We start from the raw sequence: 24,908 nt of genomic DNA, 5'->3' as shown, positions 1-24,908 counted from the left end.
GCTGGGATTCGTGCAGCAGAAGGCGGTCCCTGAGATAATCTGGTCCAGTGCCATGAAGGGCTTTATAGGTCATAACCAACACTTTGAATTGTGACCGGAAACTGATCGGCAACCAATGCAGACTGCGGAGTGTTGGTGTAACATGGGCATATTTAGGGAAGCCCATGATTGCTCTCGCAGCTGCATTCTGCACGATCTGAAGTTTCCGAACACTTTTCAAAGGTAGCCCCATGTAGAGAGCATTACAGTAGTCGAGCCTCGAGGTGATGAGGGCATGAGTGACTATGAGCAGTGACTCCCGGTCCAAATAGGGTCACAACTGGTTCATTGTTCTGCCTCCCTCATGTTTTCAACATTCCAAATTTCCCCCGACCTTGTAAACTATCTAGTCCCCAAATTATACAGAATTCAACAGTATAAAAATGCTTGGCTCACCACTGGGCTGATAAGGTGAATGTTGCATAGAAAACAGTGCTTGTCCAGTTACCACCATCCAGACTGGTAACATCTTTTAGCACTTCATAGTAAGGGATGTAGCAGACCAGCCTTGCTTTCATAAAGGATGTCCATTTTCTCTGGAGAATCTTCTTGCCACCCAGATCATTCTGGAACAAAAGAAGAGAGAAACGTAAAACAAATCTTTTCCTCAGTTTAATGTTTTTGTTCAAATTATGGGGATGACCAGCAGTGTTCATAGCCTCTATTTCATTTGCATGATATGACCTTTCATTTGCATTACCTTTAAAGCCCTTCATGGCATTGGACCAGAATACCTCCGGAACCGCCTTCTTCCGCACGAATCCCAGCGGCCAATAAGGTCCCACAGAGTTGGCCTTCTCCGGGTCCCATCGATCAAACAATGTCGTTTGGTGGGCCCCAGGGGAAGAGCCTTCTCTGTGGCAGCCCCGGCCCTCTGGAATCAACTCCCCCCGGATATTAGAACGGCCCCCACCCCCCTTGTCTTTCGCAAGTTACTCAAGACCCACCTATATTGCCAGGCATGGGGGAACTAAGACATCTCCCCCAGGCTTTCTTATATTTTATGTTTAGTATGTATGTGTTGTATAGTTTTTAATGGTTGGGTTTTTTAATATAATTTTATTATAAGATTTGTTTCATTATTATACTGTTTTTTGTTACCGTTGTGAGCCGCCCCGAGTCTTCGGAGAGGGGCGGCATACAAATCTAATTAATAATAATAATAATAATAATAATAATAATAATAATAATAATAATAGCCTGAACCAACCTGTTCTGACCTAGGCTTCCAGATCAAATAATACAGCACAAACAGAGTCCCAAAAACCTCTTTTTATTTTAACGGCTGTGAATTATTTTCATTCTCAGCTGTAATAAGTCCCAAACAATGATAAGTCCAATAACAGTCTTTCAGGGAAGGGCAGATAAGCATACCAACCTTTGTCTTTCTTGACAAATTGCCAAACACCAATTAGCAAGAAACTTGGCAAGGCCAAACAGAAACACGGAGTCCGAACTGAAATAACACGAGTTGAACAAAGTTGCTTCCTGCAACGAACACTTCTGTGTGCTACACTTATATAGCCTGTGGGAGGGGCCAATTATCTCCAATCGTGAGTAATCCTTCTCTTCTTGTTAGTACATGGTACTCACCTGTTCTGGGGTTGCCATGTATTAAATGACCAATGGTAGTTTATAACTGTAAAGATGTAATATGTCTTTAAGAGCTTTGACTGGTTTGGCCATAAGAGGGCGCCATTACCTTTCCCTGTGGGGGGGAGTTTATTTTGAGATATTCTTAGCTGTGTGCGGCTGTGTGTGGCTTGTTATCTTTTGCTACTTTGTGTTGTATATATGTAAATAATACTTTGGTAAATACTAAGTCTGTTACTGGCTGGATCACACAACTACACCACTGCAATAACTCTGCTGTGCGTATGTTGATAGGTTCGCACAAGGCTGCACCGAGACATGCTAACACTTCTGTAACTGTTCTTGCCTTCTGGCAGCTCTGCACATGTGTGCATTGAGAACAGGCTTCCCCTGTTCCTTTGTCTCACTCATGTCAGCCTCTGGAGGCTCTGGAGTCTGGACAGACCTCCCAGATGGCCTGGGCTGGATCCTTGCCTCTGGCACCGAGCTTTCTCCAAACTCCAGGACTGGCTTATTATTATTATTATTATTATTATTATTATTATTATTATTATTAATAATAATAATAATTATTATTATTATTATTATTATTAATTATTATTATTATTATTATTATTATTATTATTATTATTATTTATTAGATTTGTATGCCGCCCCTTTCCGTGGACTCGGGGCGGCTCACAACACAATAAAACAATTCATAACAAATCTAATAATATACAATTTAAAATTTAAAATAGTTAAAAAAACCCATTTTTAAGCAGACATACCTACAAATATACCATACATAAATTATATAGGCCCGGGGGAGATGTTTCAATTCCTCCATGCCTGACAACAAAGGTGGGTTTTGAGAAGTTTACGAAAGGCAAGGAGGGTAGGGGCAGTTCTAATCTCTGGGGGGAGCTGGTTCCAGAGAGTCGGGGCCGCCACAGAGAAGGCTCTTCCCCTGGGGCCCGCCAACTGACATTGTTTAGTTGACGGGACCCAGAGAAGGCCGACTCTGTGGGACTTAACCATGTTCCTCCCCACCTCCTCGCTGTCCAACTGTGCTGCCAACTCCGCCAGTGGACCCACAACACAATCCTCCAAAAGCCTTCATTAGTGCTAGTGTATATTCACAACAGACCATTTATTTTACCTTGCACACTCGAGCCACTCGAGCTACTCTGGGCGGCTGAGTCTTCTCAAATATTGACGTGCTCTCCTCTCCAGCACGTTCAGTAAAGAAATAGTAGATTTTGTCATCATCTCCCAGAGAGCTCCTTGTGCTCTCCCGGACCAACACAGAAGCCACAAACTCTGCATCTGCAGGAGGAGGAGAAAGATTAGCACAGCCTTTCAAAGAAAAGTGTCTAAAGCTGCTGCTGCTATTTACACCGGGCAGATCAACAGTCATGAGCCTTGAGTCTTTCAAGAAAGTGAGGCAGGATCTATCTGTTCACACCTTGAATTTTCCAGAAGACAGCTCAAGTGTCTGGCTGTCATTTTCAAGGGAATAGAAGTTGTTGTGAGTGTTCCTTTTCCACCTCGGGTTGTGTCAGATTCTGAGGAGGATGAGCCAGGCCCTTCTGGATACCCTGGGCCAGATGGGGGGGAGGGAGTTGCCAGATGAAGCAGAGAGTGAGAGTAAGGCAGAAAGTGACTTGAGTGAGCCTGAGGAACCACTAGAGGGGGCTGATGAGACAGTGGGGGAGTGGTCCCTGTCAGAGAGGGAGGAAGACATGAGAGCGGAAAGCAATTGGATCAACCCTCGCTATAGAAGAATGTTTCGAAGGCGAGAGGAGTTACAGAAACATAGAAACATAGCAGTCTGACGGCAGAAAAAGACCTCATGGTCCATCTAGTCTGCCCTTATACTATTTTCTGTATTTTATCTTAGGATGGATATATGTTTATCCCAGGCATGTTTAAATTCAGTTACTGTGGATTTATCTACCACGTCTGCTGGAAGTTTGTTCCAAGGATCTACTACTCTTTCAGTAAAATAATATTTTCTCATGTTGCTTTTGATCTTTCCCCCAACTAACTTCAGATTGTGTCCCCTTGTTCTTGTGTTCACTTTCCTATTAAAAACACTTCCCTCCTGGACCTTATTTAACCCTTTAATATATTTAAATGTTTCGATCATGTCCCCCCTTTTCCTTCTGTCCTCCAGACCAGCGTTTCCCAACCGGTGTGCCGCAGCACAGTAGTGTGCCGCGAGACACGGTCAGGTGTGCCGCAGGAAGCTCCAGGTGGGCGGGGCACTGCCAGTGCCGGACCGCCAGTGCCTCCGACCTGGAGCTCCCACTCTGCCCGATGCAGCTGTTTCCGGCTGGGCCCCAAAGAAGGAAGACGGGAAAAAGGAGGCAGGGGCGGGGAGGTCCGGCAGTAGGAGTAAAGGGAGCCGCGGCCGCCCCTGCCTCCCCACGGTGCCTCTGGCCAAACGCGCCCCTGGCTTCTCTGCCCTGCCCCATTGCCCGCCCAATCCGCCCACTCTCCTCCTCCTCCGCCGCCGCCTCCTGTCTTGGGGCATGATCCGCCCCCTCTCCTTCGCTGCCGGAGAGAGAATGGAAGGCGCCGTTGTCTTCGTCTCCGCCCGCCGGCTCCTCTCGCCCTCCCAGACGTCCCCAGCGCCCGGCCACGCGCCGCCTCCCGTTAGCCCAGCCGACCTTTCCCTGCTGCCGTTTTCTCTTCATGGCGCAAAGGCAAAGCCACACAGTCCCGGACTCCCAGATCGCTCGCTTCTCCGGTCAGCAAAGCCATCTGCCCAGGAAAGCGCCGCGCTTGCTGGCCGGAAAAGCGAGCGATCCGGGAGTCCGGGACTGTGTGGCTTTGCGCCATGAAGAGAAAACGGCAGCAGGGAAAGGTCAGCTGGGCTAACGGGAGGCGGCGCGTGGCCGGGCGCTGGGAACGTCTGGGAGGGCGAGGAGGCTGATGGCTGCTGTTGCCTCTTAGCTGCAGAGCCGGCGGGCGGAGGCGAAGACAACGGCGCTCTCCATTCTCTCTCCAGCTCTCTCTCTCTCTTTCTTTTTCTCTCTGTTGCCGGCATGGTGAACGAGAGAGAAAGAGAGAGAGAGAAAAAGGAGGGGAGAGAGAATGAGAGAGAAAGAAAGTAAGAGAAAGAGAGGGAAAGAAAGCAAGAGAGAGAAAGAGAGGGGGGAAGGAGGGAGAGGGAAAGACATGGAGGGAGGGAAGGAGGGAGAGAGAAAGAGGGAGGGAGAAATAGAGTGAAATGGAGGAAGAGAATTTTTTTTGTCCAAACTTTTCTTTAGCCCCGCCCCCCACCCCCCCTTCAGTGTTCCCCAGAATTTTGAAAATATTAATAATGTGCCGCGGCTCAAAAAAGGTTGGGAAACACTGCTCCAGACTATTCAGATTGAGTTCATTAAGTCTTTCCTGATACGTTTTATGCTTAAGACCTTCCACCATTCTTGTAGCCCGTCTTTGGACCCGTTCAATTTTGTCAAAGAGGTATTAGCTTACAGCCTTAGCCTCTTCGAGGTGCGATATCACTTCCAGGGAGTATAAAGGCAAAGCATTGTGGGAAACGGGGCGTGGAGAATCAACGCTGTTCTATGGAAGAGACATGAAACTTGGGGTGTGCTTGAACAAAGCTTTAAAACCATGATTTCTGTTTCAAAAAGACAATCCTTGTTGGACGCTGTGCTTGGGAAAGCTTTGGTGAGCAGGCGCATATGTTTAAGAAAATGAATGGGCTTTATCCCAGGAATGCAGATAAGAATGAGTTTCTTATGCGCTCTTCCTGGTCATAGATTCCAGCTAGCTCTAAAGAGAAAAATAACTGCTTCTGTGCTGTTTTAAACCCTGTGTTTTCATCATGTATGCTTAATTTTGAATAAAGAGTGGGATTTTATCATAAAATAAGTTATTTCTGAGTTGGGGTTTGCTGCAGAGGCCCATGCCCAGAACAGAAGTAGGCTACGATTCAGACATACAAAGGCTAACCCATGTAAATGCAAGATTGTTTTTACTATCTATGAGGGTGAGGAATGAAAGACCTGAGCTATGGCTGTAGGACCTACCATTCAGCCAATGCAAGGGGGATTCCTCAGTCCTCAGAACCCGCTGGTGCCGGTTGCGTCGGATGTCTGGAAGGCTACGGAATTCATAGCGTGTTGCTGTATATAAACTGCCATCTGGGAAACAAATGCCGCAAAAGCAGTAAGGACATGCTGATCCCAATAGATTTGTTCATTACAGGATACAATCAACCTTTTTTAAAAAAAATAAACTCTCCTCTACTTCTCCCAGATCTGTTAGACCAGTGTTTGCCAACCTTGGCAACTTGAAGATATTTGGACTTCAATTCCCAGAATTCCCCAGCCAGCATCCGCTGGCTGGGGAATTCTGGGAGTTGAAGTCCAAATATCTTCAAGTTGCCAAGGTTGGGAAACACTGTGTTAGACCACTGGGGTGTGCCATGGATAAAGTAGTCTTAATATGGTTAGACATAGGAAGATGTTTCAAGAAGTAACCCAAGCTTTTCTCACCCATGACATTTCTATAATAAACAAATAAGCAAGAATGTACATATACATATACATATACATATACATATACATATACATATCTGAAGGTCTTGGCATATTCTGGTTTGTTCCCATGTAAATTTCAGAGATTCTTGGTGACATTTCAACGAGGTCCCACTCATCATCTTCATGGAGAGGCAAGGACCTCGTTGAAATGTTGCCAGGAATCTCTGAAACTTACCCAGGAACAAACCCAAATATGCCAAGACCTTCAGATACTTCTTTGGGTACAGATACCTGTACCCAAAGAAGGGCTACCAAAATTTTTACTACCACACTGTGGGCGTGGCTTATGCAGGACACCCTGCATTTTCTTTCAACATTTTTCAGTGCAAATTAGGTGCTCTAGGGTGGAGCTCCATTTTTGCTACCCCACTGTGTTTCCGTGAAAATCTACAAAAACAAATCTATCTGTCTGTCTGTCTGTCATTTATCTATCTATCTGCCACCTTCCAAGCAAGCTTGATGGGTTTACAAATGTTTAAAAACATTTAAAAATAGAGGAATGACAACCAACCCCCCTCCTCCCCAAGAAATGAAAAATCTGGAAACACTCTTTAAAAGTGGGGATTCAATCACCCCCATCAAAGGAGGGAGGTATTTATAGGATTCCCTGCCGGAGATGGGCTTTGCATGGAAGGCTGGGCTTCGTTTTCTGATACCAGAAGAGACTGCAGCTGCATTAAACCACAGCTGTATCCTCGATGGCTTGTATGGTGTTTTAATTGCATTTTGATTAAACAACAACACTGCAGAGACTCGAAAATCAGGTGGCCAGCAGGCGGCACATGCAGGCATGTGTGGTGGAGCTCAGCTGGGTGCCGGCTGGCGTGCCGGGAGAGAGGCCTGCATATGCCACCTTTTGCATGCATGCCATAGGTTCGCCATCATGGCATTAGACCCTCAAGCATTGATGCTTTCCTTTGACGCTCCATGCAAACACTCCATGGACATTTCAGAGAGGAATTTCTCCCTCTGCCCGTGCTGAATTCAAGTCGCAGCATGGGGAAGGGTTGGTGAGAATGGAACTACATACCCACAATGAGCCCTGTATAGCCGTGAGAAGGATCATAAGGGCATTTTTCTTTCCCTTCCTCAAAGTGAGAGGGTAACAGGAATTTGTTGGTGTCCTGCAGAAGATGAACAGAAGACACAAATCATTCTTAAGAGACAGAACTCGGCCTTGGAACTTCATTATCCCACTGTGGAAGCAAATACAGCACTTCATGTTCTGGGAGCAAGATAGAAGACAGGAAGGGGTTCTTTCTAATCAATTGTATACTCACTCCCCCCAAAAGCTGCAAAGTGCCTTTTGGAACAAAAAACTCCCATTCCTCCACATATTCACTGCCCTTTTACAATACCCATGCTTCCAGTTAATCTGAATCAATGTGAGTAGCTCACTATGTTTCTGGTAGGCTGCAAAGATCAGCGTTTCCCACAAATGAGATTACTTCTCTCTCTGCACAACATGTGCTGTTTGGAGGCAGTGTGTATAATTGTGGTTAGAAACATAGAAACGTAGAAGACTGACAGCAGAAAAAGACCTCATGGTCCATCTAGTCTGCCCTTATACTATTTCCTGTATTTTATCTTAGGATGGATATATGTTTATCCCAGGCATGTTTAAATTCAGTTACTGTGTGGATTTACCAACCACGTCTGCTGGAAGTTTGTTCCAAGGATCTACTACTCTTTCAGTGAAATAATATTTTCTCATGTTGCTTTTGATCTTTCCCCCAACTAACTTCAGATTGTGTCCCCTTGTTCTTGTGTTCACTTTCCTATTAAAAACACTTCCCTCCTGAACCTTATTTAACCCTTTAACATATTTAAATGTTTCGATCATATCCCCCCTTTTCCTTCTTATTTAGCACAGAACTGCAGTATCTGAGGCCCCTGGCCTGTTTGTGCTCCTCCCTCAAAAGCTTGGATACAACTTCACCCAAGTAAATGACCTTCAATAGTTTCGATTCTGGTGGTATATCAAGGTGAGAAATCAACACATAATAAATATTGCTTCAAATGTTGATTTGTTGGATTTTTACCCTACAAATTCAATGTGGCAAACATACATTATGCTCCTTCTTCCTACTATATTCTTTGCACTAACCAGCTTATTAGACTGAGAGAGCCAGTTAATGTGACACAACAGAAAAATCATGTTACATACGATCAGAATAGAATTAACAGAATAGAAAATAAAATAGAAAATGGATTAGAAATAGAACAGAACAGAACAGAATAGACAGAGTTGAAAGTGACCACTTCTACTCCAACCCGCTGCTTAGGGAGGAAAATTTATATCCCTTCAGACAAATGGTTATCCAAGTTTTCAGAGTTGGAAAATGCACAACTTCTGGAGGCAAGCTGATCCCCTGATTAATTGTTCTGTCAGGAAATTTCTCCTTAGTTTTAAGTTGATTCTCTCCTTGATTAGTTTCCACCCATTGCTTCTTGTTCTATCCTCAGATGCTTTGGAGAATAGGTTGACTCCCTCTTTTTTGTGGCAACTCCTGAGATATCAGAACATTGCTATCATGTCTCCCCTAATCCTTCTTTTCAAACTAGATGTCCAATTCCAGCAACTGTTCCTTATATGTTTTATCCTCCAGTCCTCCTATTGATTACATTTAATTTTGATTAAATGTTAATGAAGCAAAAGCTTACTTTAGATCTGGTTCGACCTTTTGGAGTATGCCCTCCCTCCACCCCAGGCTCACACAAGAATGCCACACAAAGGTTATTGGCTGTGAAACGGTTGCATGATTTTGGTTTACCATAATAGATGGATTTTTACTGGTCAATAAATCCATTTGTTCATGCTTCCATTAATATTTTTCACAAGGGGCATGTACTTTCACCCCCAGTTTTTCTACCCATTTATTTATTAAATGTATATCCTGCCACAGTCACAAAAGAGACATTCAGTAGTTAGCAAAAGTATAATATCAAAAACAAATAAATTGCAATGACTTAATTTTTCCAGGTTAATGTAGCAGATCAGACTCCAAAAGCCCTCTGGAAAAAACTTGGTTTTAGCTTTGTCCAGAAGGCAAGTAACTTTGGAAAGTGACTCTCCAATGGGAAAATACTGTAGGGAGGCTACCCCCAATGCTCCTAAGGTTTGGTCTGAGGCTAGTGGGGGGACACAGTCTTACAAGTAGCTAGGCTGTGAAGAGTTTTATTGGTTACAAACTGCATTTTAAATTGCATCCAGAAAAAAAAATAGCCAGTCTAGAATTTGCAGAACAATTTTAATATGCTGATGAGCATTTTGCAGGATTATTTTTTAAGGGTGGCCCCATGTAGTGTATCTTGCGGTAGTCTAATCAGATAGTAAACCTTCTGTCCTAAGTAAGACTCCACCCACTTATCCAGTAGGAGCCATGAACCCAGGAAGGTCCTCAACGTGGACCAGGTCCTTTATTTCTCTCCAAACCCAATATCAAAATTGTTTTTAAAATTACAAAAATATAATTGGAAATTGAATGATTTCCTATTTCCTACTCCAGGAGTTTAGGATCATCATGCTGATTTTGAGCAAAAGCATTAATGTCCTCTCTATGAACCAGATAGTTGGCCTCAATGATCATAAAGCATTAACTAATCAGCATTAGCTACTTGGTCTGAAGAGGAGCCACACTCAGTATATGTGGACTGAAAGTGACCTAACTCTGATGCAGAGCACCAACTGTCTATACTAGTGTCAATATATTCAATCTTATGTTATGGCAGATTTATTTATTTGTTTGTTTGTTTGTTTGTTTGTTTGTTTGTTATTTATTTATTTATGTATTTATGTATTTATGTATTTATGTATTATTTATGTATTTATGTATTTAGTTAGTTAGTTAGTTAGTTAGTTAGTTAGTTAGTTAGTTAGTTAGTCAGTCAGTCCAATACACAATGAGGGTTTTAGTGGGTATATATCTATATACACATAGTAAAATACATGATGAAGGTTATAGAGGAGATACTCATAGTAAAATATATCTAAGAAATAATAGAAGAGAAGATATAGTAATAGAACATATCAATGAAAGAATAGAAGAAGAGATATAGGAATAGAAGAAAGGTATAGGAGATATAGGAGAGCAATAGGACAAGGGACGAAAGGCACTCTAGTGCACTTGTATTTAGCCAGTTCGGACAATCACTCCACTTCAACCTCACTGCACTCCACCCTCCCACAGATAAGCCAACTAAGCAATTGAAGGTCCTTGTCAATCATACCAGGCATTGGGATACTTTATAAAACAATGTCTGGTCTGCAATCCCCGCCCCACCCCCGTGCCACATGAGACAGTAAGATTTGAAATGTACTGAGCTTGATTTCTTGAAAGAGGTGTAGAAGAATGATGTGAATTATTCCAAGATTGCCTATGAAGACAGAGCAATGGTCTAAAACAGGGATCTCCAACCTTGGCATCTTTAAGCCTGGTGGACTTCAATTCCCAGAGTTCTTTGCTAGCTGGGGTGAGTTCTGGGAGTTGAAGTCCTCTAGGCTTAAAGTTGTCAAGGTTGGAGACTCCTGGTCTAAAAGAATAAAAATGTTAGTAGTATGGAAGTTGAGAAAGGCAGTTGAGAAAGGTGGCAAAGAAATATAAACAAACAAACAAGTTCTCTTTATTTATAGGGTGCTTTTAAAAAGATAAATGTATGGAACTGACACAATGCATGGAATTAAGCATACCAAGAAAGAGGCATCATTGTTAGTATAACAAGAGACAAGAAAGTAAAAATAAATGCAAATGGAAATAAGAATAGAAGTTGCAGTTGATCCTCCAAGGATAACATGTAATCCAACCAAATGATTTATAAAAGCATCATATTTCACATGAATGGAGGAATAAAAGGGGAAAAAATACAATAGATCTCTGTTCAGAAAATGTGGAAGTACGGTATGTGTTTCAAACCATAAATGTAATATTCAACAACAGGAAGAACTTTCATACTAAATGTAATTACTTAGAAACTGAAGCAGTTATTCACTCATTTTGTTACTCAAACTCTAACTAACAAGAGTTTTTATTTTGCAAAAACAATCTTCTGACATCTTTTGACAATTGTGTCAACTATTGTATATCTTGCAGGTTATGGGTTCCAGGTTTATGTTACTTTTATACTAAGATAATATGATTTATTTGTTTCTATTATCTTTACATTTTAATTTATTTTAATCATTATTATGTATCACATTTTTGGCTTATTATTGTTCTGTCTGGGTCACTCCAGAAGCCAATACCAACCCAAAAAGAGAAGCCAGACACACTGGTAAAAGGCAAAGGCAGTTTTATAAAATCCAAGAAAAACACAGGTAACAGAAAATGTCCTTACAAACAGGAAAATGCTGTATCTTCAGATATGTATTCACGAAGGCCAAAAGTCCATGCAGCAATACAGAATTCTTGCTGCCAAACCAAAGCTGTAGATAGCAGACCTATACCTCCCACGGATCTTCCAAAGCTGCTGGGCCACAAGCCAGGAACAGAGACGCCGAGAAACAAGGCAGGATAACGCCACGCCAAGCTGATAACATTCCACATGGCTTAAAGGGCTTGCCTGCCTTTTAAACCCTGTTGATGAGTACCACACCCAAACCCAGCTGTTTCTAATGGTGAAAATATCTCTTTAACTGCTCCTTTCGTTGCTCTGAACGTCGCTGTCTCATGTCAATGACAGCTAGTGTGTCATCACCTAATGACTCCAAGCTACTGGCTGGGGAGAGCCCCCCCCCCCGGGGGTCTCATGCTGTTCTCCTTCATCCCATTCCTGATTTTCCTCTCCCCCGTCCGACTGTTCAGCCCCCTCCTCTGCGCTGTCATCCTCCTCCAGGCATGGAGCCAGCAGAGAAACAGCTAGTCCCTGAGCAGCCTCAGGCTGAATCACAACACCTATATTTTACTAATAAAAATGAAATACAAACATGTACACCATCCTATCTCGTAGCACTCAAATCTACCACTTATATGAAACATAGAGGTTTCATAAGGGTTATTGTGGGGGGATGATGTTACTAGATCATCCCTCATCCTTGTTGTATTATACTTTAAAACAGATTTTATATATCAATATGAAAACAAAAGATATAAAGGGTAAAACTCATCTCAGTTTTAAGGGATTATGACTTTTCTTTTCTTTTCTTTTTGTGAGACCTACCAAGATCAATTTGACAGTATCTATCAAATCCGCTTCTGAAATTGGTAGTTAAAAATAGAGGCAGAGGGAGGTGTAACAAAGCTTTATCAATTCTTATCAGTAACCTTTCTTGTTCTTTGAAATGGAGTATTCCAGGAGATTTGTCTAAAACTGACCCTATCTCTTTGGGGTCTCATAAAACTTAGGATTTAGAAATTAATTCAATTTATTTTCTAAATTTGAGAAGTCAAGAGCCATTATTATTTCATTTCATAATAAACCAATCTGTTGTATTGTTTTTAATGAAACTGTAATTATTCAGTACATTCTTAGAGTCCTTTGAATGCAATATTATATTTATTTTAAATCCATATATTGAACACAGAGATTGGTATCAATAACATAGGCATTAAAGCTAAATAAGCATTATATCTGGCATTAAATAATCCTTTTAAAAGCAAAGGTTGATATTTTTTTCCTTCCATGATGGAACGTGAAATTATCAAATCAACCAATAGTAGAAATTGGTTGTTCCAACAACAGAAACAAGAAATCCTATTACTAGTGACATCTTATTACATGACCTACTTCAATTGGTACAGTAGTTAGAGAGAAAATATAGTATTTTCCCAACTATAGCCAATTGTAATATGAATGTAGAGAAAGTGCCATTTATCTGCAACAGATGCACCAGCTTGAAGAACAATGGACCAACATAACAAGAAGCAGCTGAACAGGCCTTCAACCCCACTTTGCTCTCCATTGCATAAAAGAGCTATTGAACCATTATATTTACCAACAAAATCTCCTTTATTTGAATAGTAGCAAATATATATCTAACATTACAGATGTTGATCCCTGTTGTTCCTCAAAAAATCCAAGAATATATATAGATCTATCCTAGTCTCCCTTAATTTTCAAATTCAGCAAAAACAAACAAACATGTGACATGTACATATATATATATATACAAAAACAAATATATATATATATACAGATACAATTAATAATATTTTGAGATATGTTAGGCTGAAATATTATATGGCCAAGTTAAGTTTTAGGGAGATCTGAACCAAAGTCTCCCAGATGCTACCTCAATATTTTTTCTGATCTCCAAATAATAGGAGGCATTCCAATATTAAATCAATTAATGCAAACATGAATTTACAGAGACTTTATAAAGGCATATTTATCTTTATTTTTTTGTATTCTTTAGGAAAAATACTAGTCTTCGCCATCTTGATGAGTTTCATGGACAAGTGGATGAGAATTATTGCAACTGTAATTTAACACAGAGAAAGATAGTTTGGCAAAAGTTGGTTTTATATGAACAAAATTAAAATAATTCTCAAAATATTAGTTGCAAGTCAACTGGTTCCTGAAAATCAACACAAAAAGAGTGCATAGAAAACTGCCATGTTCTGCCTTCAACAGGTAAGACAAAGAAATTCTCATTCTCCAGATCTTTTCATTCCTTGGCAGGAATTAGCAATAGAAGAGCCAGGATAGCACACTGAATTATTACCCCAGATCAGGGATGAAATGCTACTGATTTGGCCCAGTTTGGGCATAGTAGTAGTGGCAGCTGGCAGTGGTTTGGAGAACTGGTAGTGACGGCCAAGCGAGGCTCCGCCCACTGGACTGGCTGTCACCAGTTTTTTAAACCTCTGTGCATGCACAAAGCCTTCTGCATGCAAAGAGGGTGACAAAGTGCGTACGACACACACTCCAGAACAGGTAGGGAAGCTAAACAGATTTCACCGCTGCCCCAGATACCTCTCTCTAAATAGAATACAGTGATACCTCGATTTTTGCGGGTTCAAACTTCGCGAAATAGCTATACCACGGTTTTTAAAAAAATATTAATTAAAAAATACTCCGTGGTTTTTTTTCTATACCATGGTTTTTCCCACCCGATGACATCATACGTCATCACCAAGAGTCACTTCTCTCTCTCTTTCTCTCTTTCCTGTCATTCTCTGCTTCAATCATTTTCTCATTTCTCTTTTTTTCTCCCCTTTTTCCTATCATTTCTCTCTCTCTCTCTCTCTCTACCTTCCACTCTCCCCCCTCTTGCTCTCTCTCTCTCTTTCTCTCTCTCTCTCCCTCTCTCCTTTCTATCTCGCTCTGTCTGTTGCTCTTTCTCTGTGAGAATGCCTGCCCTTCCTCTCCTGCAGCCCCCTCGCTGACAGCTGGGACGAAAGCAAGAGGGGTGGGGCGGGCATTCTCAAAGCGCTCAGTGCGGCTAGCGGTTGAATGAGGAGGACGAGAAGCCGTAGCCACCAGCGCTGCTGCAGGAGGACCCATGCCCCAAGAAAGCTGGTGAGAGGGGTGGATCAGGCAGGCAGGGGGTAGCAGCGAGGGGGCTGGAGGTGCTGGGGGGGGGACATTCAAAACAATCTTTGCCGGCCTCCACACTTTCATCGCTCCCCGCTCCCAACTTCAAGCCCAGCTCCTTGCGCGGCCTTGGAAAAGGGTGCACGGGGTTAGTTTTTGGCTGTCCATAGCCAAAAATGGTGTTTTTACTTCTGCATCTCTACTTTGCGGAAATTCAACTTTAGCGGGCAGTCTGGGAACGCAACCCCCGCAAAAATCGAGGGATCACTGTATACCTACATCTAATTCTGTATCAAATGAGTGGGAATGTCAAAAACCAGTCAATAATTTCTTCAGACTTGTCAGAGTTCATTATTTAATTATGATCCTAATATCACTCTGACCTCACCACTAATAAGTAAAATGAAAGCCCAGAGCAGTGGCAAAAAACCCCACCCTCACCCACACTTTCACTTACGATGTAAGCACAGAGTGGGTGGAAGGCATATGTACCGCAGGCATATAGATGGGTTGAATTTAGCCTCTGCAAAAGTTTGACGTGATTGTAACACTCTGTCTGCAAAAAAAGAAACAAGAGCATAATTGTCATAAGAGTTTTCATTCATTGAAGGTTTAAAGAAGCTAGTAGCTCACCCAGAAAGAGGCAAAGGCAAAGTACCCACCTTGTTGTTTTTGCCTTTCTTCAAGCATTCTGCTTGCTTCTCAGGAGATGCTTCCCAATTTAACTGCAAAGTAACAGAAAATGAGTTCATTATTCTTTCAGACAAACCAGCACAGGAAACAGGTTAATTGTGACATTAAAAATCAAATTTTATGAAGTGGAGACCAGGGTGGGGGTGGGGGGACTGGTGGGGGTGGGATTATGAAGAGTCAGACAAAATTTAGTGACTGAGCAGCAAAGCTAAAAGGGTAGAAAATGACTTGCTAAATTTTATTCCTGAAGATCAATGTGGCTTTCTACCTAAAAGACTATTAAGGGGCAATATCAGAGGTGTTTTTGGCAGATTAGAATATTTGCAACAGCATAATGAAAAACAAGCTGTGTTGATTTTTCTTGATATGGAAAAAGCATTTGACAATTTGAACTGGGTGTTTTTGTTTAGACTCCTAGAGGAGAAGAGCTTTGGAGAAAATGTTATTAAATTGGCGAAATTGATATATATGTTACAAAGGGCACAAACAGTTAATGGGGAACTGACAAAACCCTGTGAGATACTGAAAATGACAAGGCAAAAACACGTGTTTTCTCCATTGGGATCATTCTAGTTCTTGAAGTTCTTGATGAGAGAATAGCTGAATTGAAGGTTTAAAAGAAGTATACAAAGTAGGAGCACTTCAAGATGATTTGGTTTTAATTTTGAAAAATCCTACAGAAGAAATACAGATATTAATGAAAAAATTAAAGGAATTTGATATATTAGTTGGATTTAAAATTAACCAAAAAAATGAAGATGTTAACAAAACTATAAAGATGGAAGATCAAAAACAATTGATGGCAAAACTTCTTTTTAGAGTGAGAAAAATGTAAAATATCTGTTATTACTATATCTAATATGAATTGTATGTTACTTGAAAAAAGTATGTTAAAGTATGGAATGAAATTTAAAAAGATTAGTTAAGATAGGAAAAGCTGCAGCAATCACTGTTTGCGAAAATTTATGTGATTAAAATGAATGTACCAACCAGAACAATGTTATTTCAAACAACACCTGTTTTGACTAATGGTGCAGTTTTTAAACAATTGCAAAAAAAATATCTAGATTCATATGATGGGAAAGAAACCAATGTTTAAATATAAAATATTTTATACTTAAATAAAATACTTTATTTAAAGGAAAAAGGTTTAGAGATGCATTGTTTAAAATTGTAGTTTTTAGCTCACTATCTGGTTTGAATGAAGAGTAAGTGCTGTTTAGAAATAAGAAAATATTAGAATTATAAGAACACATCTTGAGGCATCAGAGCAATGGTATGGTAGTTTCAATATTAAGAATATGGTAAAGATCTAATTTCTGGCTGTGCTGAAAATACCGTTCCAGAATTGGCATAAGAACCATTTTATAGAAAAAAAAGAGATAAAGACAAATGGTTAACTTATCAGGATTTGTTTGTACTGAAAAATGCAGAAGATGAAAAGGAAAACTGACCTATAGAGATTTAATTTCCAATGATTTCCATGCTCAAAATTCGGAGACAGATTTAATACGGTGTGAAAATTATCTATAGAATCTAGGCATCTAAGGCCTAGATAGATACAAAACACTCTTATTAGAGTACTAAACTTCCGAGGACTTATGATGAAATTGGATGCAAGACAGCCCCATATATGGACAAATAAGTGGACAGGAAGAAGTGGGTGTAAATGAGACATAAAATTCTATATAAGATGATTCTTGTAGTTAGGTACTTTACCTTCTGAGGTTCACGGGTATTCTTCCCATGACTTCTCTTGGTCCCTGTATGATACTGTATGATCATGCTGGAATCTTTATCTTATGTTTGTGTTATGTTATCTTTATGTTATGTTTGATATATGTTTCTATGATATATATATATCATGTTGTTAATAAAGATTTTTAGTTTTAATTCTCTTGGTCTGGGGAATTTTTCTTACAGGCTAATTGGTAAATTACAAAATAATCTGAAATTGAATTATGTACAAATGATGAACATGTTATTGCTAAAATGTACAAACGTTTGCTAATATTTGAAATAGAAGTTGACCAAGTTTAAGAGTGCATGGTAAAATGAGCTAAGAACTTTGGTTATAACATACAGATAGGCCAATGGGAGGAAATGTGGAATAAAAAGGACTGGCATTCAAATTGTGTTGCAACTTAAAAGAAAAATTTTATTAAATCATTTGTCATTGGTATATGATCAAAGACCTCTAAAGGTACTTTTTATCAATGCTGGAAATGTGAAAAATATGAACGGACTTTTTCTCATGCATGAGGAACTTAATTGGTGATTTATGGATTTGCTGATTAGAAGTTGAAAATGGGAAGAAGAGAATTTTAAAGAGGGAGGAGATATAACTAAGTTACAGTAATCCCTTGCTACTTCGCGGTTCACCTTTTGCGGGTTTGCTACTTCACGGGTTTTCAAAGGGAGCTTAAATCCATTAAATCCATTGAAAATTTTAAATCTATTAAAAATTCATAAAATTCTTCTACAGTACTACTGTACCCTATTAAAGAAATTGGTAAGATATCACATGTAGTTCCAGCTGAGAAACATTATAGAATGACTGTTTAATGCAAAGGGTGGGTTTTAAAAGTCCAAATACTCGCTAAATACATAAAAAAATATATTTCCTCTACTTTACAGAAATTCGTTTTTCATGGGTGGTCTTGGAGCGCATCCCCCGCAAAAACCGAGGGATTACTATATTTGCAAATGCTGTAAATATTAAATATTTTCCTTTTCCTACCTGTATTGTCTTTTCTACTTATTTATCTTTCATTCTGTCTTAATTCCTATATAAAATCCTGTTTATCTTTTCCTTATATTAAAATCTTTAATAATTATTATAACCCAACCCCTTCCATTTACCAAGGGAAAAGGTAGCAGGCATGGCAAGTGGATAAGATAAAGACTTACTTTCTGATAGGAGATAGCAGCAGTATCAGAGATGTTGCTGGAACTTAAGGAGAAGATTGCCCCCCTGGCTCCAACATACAGGATTCCCTTCTCATCTTCCAGCAAGAGGGTGGTGTAATTCTGGGCACTGCTGCTAAAACGCCTTGCATATTTCAAAGCTAGGGAGAAAAAGAAAGAACTTCTATAAACAAGAACCCAGAGACATTTGAGACAAGTATCTTCAAACTTGGCAACTTTAAGACTTGTAGACTTCAACTCTCGCTTGTGGGAGGTCCACTGCACACGTCTTAAAGTTGCCAAATTTGCGGACCCCTGCCTGCCTTAAAAGTGTTATTAATATCCTGGGTATTATACTGCTGGACTGAAGTAAACCAATGAATCATGAATTACTACGGAGCAAGCAAATTAATTCTTACATTGCCGTTCAAAATAGAAACATAAAAACATAGAAGACTGACAGCAGAAAAAGACCTCATGGTCCATCTAGTCTGCCCTTATAATATTTCCTGTATTTTATCTTACAATGGATATATGTTTATCCGAGGCATGTTTAAATTCAGTTACTGTGGATTTACCAACCACGTCTGCTGGAAGTTTGTTCCAAGGATCTACTACTCTTTCAGTGAAATAATATTTTCTCACGTTGCTTTTGATCTTTCCCCCAACTAACTTCAGATTGTGTCCCCTTGTTCTTGTGTTCACTTTCCTATTAAAAAGACTTCCCTCCTGAACCTTATTTAACCCTTTAACATATTTAAATGTTTCGATCATGTCCCCCCTTTTCCTTCTGTCCTCCAGACTATACAGATTGAGTTCATTAAGTCTTTCCTGATAAGTTTTATGCTTAAGACCTTCTACCATTCTTGTAGCCCGTCTTTGGACCCGTTCAATTTTGTCAATATCTTTTTGTAGGTGAGGTCTCCAGAACTGAACACAGTATTCCAAATGTGGTCTCACCAGCACTCTGTATAAGGAGATCACAATCTCCCTCTTCCTGCTTGTTATACCTCTAGCTATGCAGCCAAGCATCCTACTTGCTTTTCCGACCCATTTTGAGACTGTCAGAAATCACTACCCCTAAATATGCACAACATCTTTCAAACAGATTTTTAGACATGATGTTAACAAATCTAGATTACCGTAGTTTACTTCCAGGCATGATTCAAGATGCTGGTTATGAATAAGACCTAATCTAAAGGTCAAACTAGGATAGAGTTGGTAATTTGAGTGACCACTTATATCCCATATCTGTCAGTTTCAAGTTGCTGCACTATGGGTTTATTCAATAAAAAAATATCGGGTTCCAGGAAGTAGAATTTCTCTGTGTTCTGGACAGCCATAATGATCCGATATTTTTACTGATGCAATTCTGAGCAATTATCTTAAGCATTGAATAAAGCTACAAGACATCACAAGCAATTACTGGTTTTTAAGTACAAAAACTATTGTTGCCATTCCTCTAAATAAGCTTTTCCAAGAACCTCAGATCATTCAGCAAGTATCCAACATCTTAACACAATCAAAAACGGTTCGGATGACTCATCTCACATAGATGCTCACCAAACTCAAGAATTATCGCTCACAAGCATTTCAATTTATGTGTTTTTAAAACAATTTTACTGATTTTTTATCCCTCCCCCAAACAATGGTTCCTCTCTACTTTACGTCTGTGTCACTCAAAGGAAAAAGCTCATAAACATTCAAGTGAATAAATGCTTTACAACAAACTTCAAAGAGATATTGACTGGTTAATTTATCACGTTTTTGCAGCAAAAAAAGCTTGTGGTACCACAGAAATTAATATATTTATTATTCCTTAAGTTTTTCCAGATCAATGCAGAGTCCTAAGAAAGCAGCATTAAAGACACAGAGAGGCAAACAAGATCTAAATTTACTTTAAAAAGAGCTACTGGGGTGAGGAGAGGGTAGAATGAAAGGAACGGAAAGAGTGGAAAGAGAGGTGTGAGACAAAGTAGACAATGGCTGTTAACAATGTGATACTGTAGTTAGGTGTTGCACAAACATCCTTGCATTAATTAGCTGGTTAACTCTAAAGGCTGCCGTTTGATCTGTAAGAAATGGTGCTAAATTGTAAATCAACCGTTTTGTAATCTAAATTGATCTTTTTTCATTTCTCTGCTCTATTAGTGATAGCAGAGGTCTTCAAACTTGGCAACTTTAAGACTTGTGGACTTCAACTCCTAGAATTCTGGCTGGAGAATTCTGAGAGTTGAAGTCCACAAGTCTTAAAGTTGCCAAGTTTGGGGACCCCTGGTGATAGCTTGGTTTCTCTTCGGTCTATGAATGTTGCCATTTCTGCATATATCCTCCTAAAGGAGGAGTAAGTACATCTTCCCAGTGTGGGAATGTTCTTGGGTTTGATGATAAAACCACCAGAAGAGACGAAGGAGCTGGCATCTAGGTCTGAAACAGAATTTGAGTCCCACATCTCAGGTGTGATCTGTTCTGGATTAATAGTTGTTCCAGGCTGGGTGACTGTCTGTAAACAAGTACAAGCTTACCAGTTAAAGTTTTTTAAAGGAAAACATCATCAACCAGGATGAGCCGTAGATTACAGCTATTTGAGTTATTTCAGTCTCCCTATAACTATGTTGTTTCCTAGCTAGATCACCTCAATCAGTAAAAGTGCAATCTTACACACACGTCTATTACACAGTCCTGTGCCTGCGGCTAAGAAATTGGTTGCACGGTTGCGGCTTAAAACCAGGCAGTTTTCTAAAGAAACACTTTACAATGGTTTCTTTAAAAAATCTGAATATGTGATTATACATAACAAAGAAATGCAGGTCGCTTTTTATTTTGCCGCATAACTTCACAGGATTGCTGCAAGGATAATAATAGAGGAGGGTAATGTGTGTGCTGCCTTGAACTCCAAGTAGAAAGACAGAATACATACATGTAAATTCTAAGCTCTATCCGTGGTTCTCAAGCTTTCTAAGGGGTCCGACCCCTTAATACAGCTCCTCGTGTTATGGTGACCCCCATCCATAAGTCTAGTGCCAATTCTCCCAACAGAACTTTAAGCTGATTGGCAGAAAGGTCAGAGGGACACCCCCACTGTAAATGCCTGATTGGTCGCATTGTAAAAATATGTTCCAAGGCTAACACCATGGGAAATATGTCTTTCCCATAGTATTAGGTGACCCTCTGTGAAACGGTTGTTCTACTCCCAAAAGGGGTCTCTTGTTCTTGTGTTCACTTTCCTATAAAAAACACTTCCCTCCTGAACCTTATTTAACCCTTTAACATATTTAAATGTTTCGATCATGTCCCCCCTTTTCCTTCTGTCCTCCAGACTATACAGATTGAGTTCATGAAGTCTTTCCTGATACGTTTTATGCTTAAGACCTTCCACCATTCTTGTAGCCCGTCTTTGGACCCGTTCAATTTTGTCAATATCTTTTTGTAGGTGAGGTCTCCAGAACTGAACACAGTATTCCAAATGTGGTCTCACCAGCACTCTATATAGCGGGATCACAATCTCCCTCTTCCTGCTTGTTATACCTCTAGCTATGCAGCCAAGCATCCTACTTGCTTTTCCTACCGCCCGACCACGCTGCTCACCCGTTTTGAGACTGTCAGAAATCACTACCCCTAAATCCTTCTCTTCTGAAGTTTTGATATTGATACGTTGCATTGATATTGATATTGATACGTTGCAGAAGTGTTTGTAGTTTGGCTACCTTTAATAGTTATTCTATATATCCTTAATGGGGAGTCAATTCTGTTAAAACTTATGGAACTCAATTATTAACCACGATTTGTTGACTAATCCATGATGGCTAGCTGGAAAATAATACAGGAAGTCCTCAATTTACAACAATTCATTTAGTTACTGATGGAAATTAAAACAGCACTGGAAAAAGTGAGTTATGACTGTTTTTCACACTTACGACCATTGCAGCATCCCTGTAGTCACGTGGTCAAAATTCAGATACCTGGCAACTGATTCATATTTATGAGGGTCGCAGAGTCCTGGAGACATGTGATAATTTTACTTTTACTGTTTAATTTTACTTTTACTGTTGTGAGCCGCCCCGAGTCTTCGGAGAGGGGCGGCATACAAATCTAATAAATTGAAAAATTGAATTGAATAATCTTTTGCTGCCTTCTGACAAGCAAAGTCCCAGGGTGAGCCAGATTCACTTAATAACCAATAATCTAACAACTGCAGTGATTCACTTAACAATTGTGGCACAAAATGTCATAAAATGGGGCAGTATTCACTTAACTGTTTCACTTAGCAACATAAATTTTGCACTCAATTGTGCTCGCAAGTCAAGGGCTACCTGTACAAAACTTCAATATCTATATCAGTGATGGTGAACCTTTTTTGGTTCCTGTGCCAAAAAGAGGTGTGTGGGTGCGCTAGCACGCGTGCATGTGCTCACACTTCTTCCCCCTACGCATATGCAACACCCCCCCCTGTGCTGCCCCGTGCATGTGCACGTTCCCCCTCGTCCCCTCACATGCACAAAGGCCTTGTTGAAGCCTGGGATGGGTCAAACGGGCAAACTTGACGTTCTGAAAAATGGGCTTCCGGTTTGCCCGTTGTGCTGTTTTTTAAAGTCCAGAGGGTTCAGGGAAGCTTCCTGAAGCCCCAGAGTGCAAACAAACCCTAACAGGCAAACTGGGAGTTCAAAAAATAAACTTTAGGTTTGTCCGTTGTGCTGTTTTTTGTACTCTGAGGCGTCAGGAAGCTTCCCTGGACCCTCTTGGAGTGCAAAAACAGCATAATGGGAAAACAGAAAGCACGTTTTCCAAACTTCTGGTTTGTCCGTTGGGCTGTTTTTTCACTTTGGCACTTCAGGAAGCTTCCCTGAGCCCTTCAGAGTACAAAAAAACAGCACAATGGGCAAACTGGAAATGTGTTTTCAGAACTTCTGATTTGCCTGTTGAACATTTTTTTTGCATTCCAGGGCTTCAGGGAAGCTTCCCTGAAGCATACGGAGGGCGAAACGGCCTTTCCAAAGGCCCAAAATCAGCTGGCCAGCACATACATGCGTTACAGAGCTGACATAGGGCAAAAAATCCCATGCCATTCCGATATGGCTCCGCGTGCCATCTATGACATGCATGCCATAGGTTTACTGTCATGGACCTATACTATTGGCTTAGCACGAGACCAATTTTAAAGTGACATGACTTGGATTATAACATCAATTTAAATAAACACCTCATTTATTTATTCATTAAAAAAAGTCTGGGTCTTGCAGTAGGATTCATAAAAATGGATAAAAAAATAAAATTTCTGACAGCCTTATAATCCAATAGGAAAAAGGAATATGGTACCAGAAATCGTCACAGGTTAAAACCAGACATTGCTGTAAAGTTACTAGTATTTAGACTGTTGCAATTTTGTCTGCAAAACTACCACTAGATGACCACTAGATAGAAGCAAAGAGTTTTCTCTATAGTAATAATCTGGATGTTTATAGCATAAATATGGCACTAATAATACTGTTTTCTTTTATTAGATGGAACAGATATTGTTAAAAATGAGAAGGAGCTGGTAACTAAAGACAAGCAAAAAACACGGTTCTTTACCATTTTTGGGAGGGAGTATATGACAAAACTGGTCTCTTAACAAAGCTTTATTTAACAGTAAACTATCAAAGCTTACACTGATATTGATATTCCCAGTGCAATGATCCCAATTTTACTCGTAGCTAAATATTAACCGATTGGTCATTTTTAATCTTTCCCACCAAATAGCGTTGAGGAGAAATTATGTGAAAAGGCTGAAGTCTCCATCTGCCAGTCAATTACCATAAAGAATATTTAAACTGAACTGACCAGGATGAGATTTATTGAAGAGGGGAGAAGTCAATTAAAAATAGATTAAATATAGAAAAAAAGCCAAAATCTTGAAAAATTCCTCTAATAGGCAATATTCCAGAAAATTGTCGACTGCTCATTTCAAACTCCTCCCAGTCACTGACCTAGAATTAGTTGCTATTAAGAACTTGGAAAGAAGTCCAGAAGTCATGCTTGGTTTGGTCTTTTTCGGTTATCTAATTTTAACCCTCGATATTTTTAATTGATTCTTAAGTTTGCCCAACTGATTTCAATCAGTTCTATGGATTTTGTTCTGCCATCAGTTGTATCATGTAACCATAGCAACCTATGCACAAGACAGAGAATTCTTTTCCTGGTAGAATGAGGTCAATCTTTAGTAGATTTTGATTCTTTTTACATTTCTTTTTTTCCTATCTACACTACTTTATTTTTTTTTTTAATATGTCCGGTGAATTCACCTAATAATGGCATGCAAACTATAGTTTATGGTTTAGCACACACATGTGAAATCACTCAATTATGGTTTACTAATTAATGTAAATTGTGAAGCCAGTTATTATGAACCAACATCACTTGATCCATTAAGGTGTTTCTGACTTGTGAAGACAAACTATGAATTCTAAATCAATGCTAACCATGCTGCAGCATCTGTTCATCTTGAGATACCTCTCTCTCCTTTCTTCAGAGTCAAAAAAAAATCCATAAGATGGAAATCTAAGCCCCAGTACTAGTGTAGGGACAATACAGTACTTAGATTAGGTACCAGTAAGTACATGATTTAGACCAGTGTTTCTCAACCTTGGCAACTTGAAGATATTTGGACTTCAACTCCCAGAATTC

At 40.0% G+C, this 24,908-nt stretch overlaps 1 protein-coding gene across 3 annotated transcripts in view; it reads right to left on the bottom strand.

Moving 5' to 3' along the window:
* SEMA4G (semaphorin 4G) overlaps positions 1 to 24,908 on the bottom strand; it is a 175,227-nt gene that overhangs the window by 21,022 nt on the left and 129,297 nt on the right. For all 3 annotated transcript variants that reach the window (XM_070752847.1, XM_070752848.1, XM_070752846.1), the window contains exons 4-10: positions 18,249 to 18,406; positions 15,308 to 15,370; positions 15,103 to 15,201; positions 7,204 to 7,297; positions 5,661 to 5,774; positions 2,774 to 2,940; positions 436 to 605 (exon numbers count right to left, since the gene is read on the bottom strand). In XM_070752847.1, coding sequence (XP_070608948.1) covers positions 436 to 605; positions 2,774 to 2,940; positions 5,661 to 5,774; positions 7,204 to 7,297; positions 15,103 to 15,201; positions 15,308 to 15,370; positions 18,249 to 18,406 — 865 coding nt within the window. The remainder of the gene's footprint in view (positions 1 to 435; positions 606 to 2,773; positions 2,941 to 5,660; positions 5,775 to 7,203; positions 7,298 to 15,102; positions 15,202 to 15,307; positions 15,371 to 18,248; positions 18,407 to 24,908) is intronic.

Source organism: Erythrolamprus reginae, chromosome 5, assembly GCF_031021105.1.
Source record: "Erythrolamprus reginae isolate rEryReg1 chromosome 5, rEryReg1.hap1, whole genome shotgun sequence".
NCBI lineage: Eukaryota > Metazoa > Chordata > Lepidosauria > Squamata > Dipsadidae > Erythrolamprus > Erythrolamprus reginae.
The sequence above is the reverse complement of the archived record's forward strand: the minus strand, read 5'-3'. Positions and strand labels throughout refer to the sequence as shown.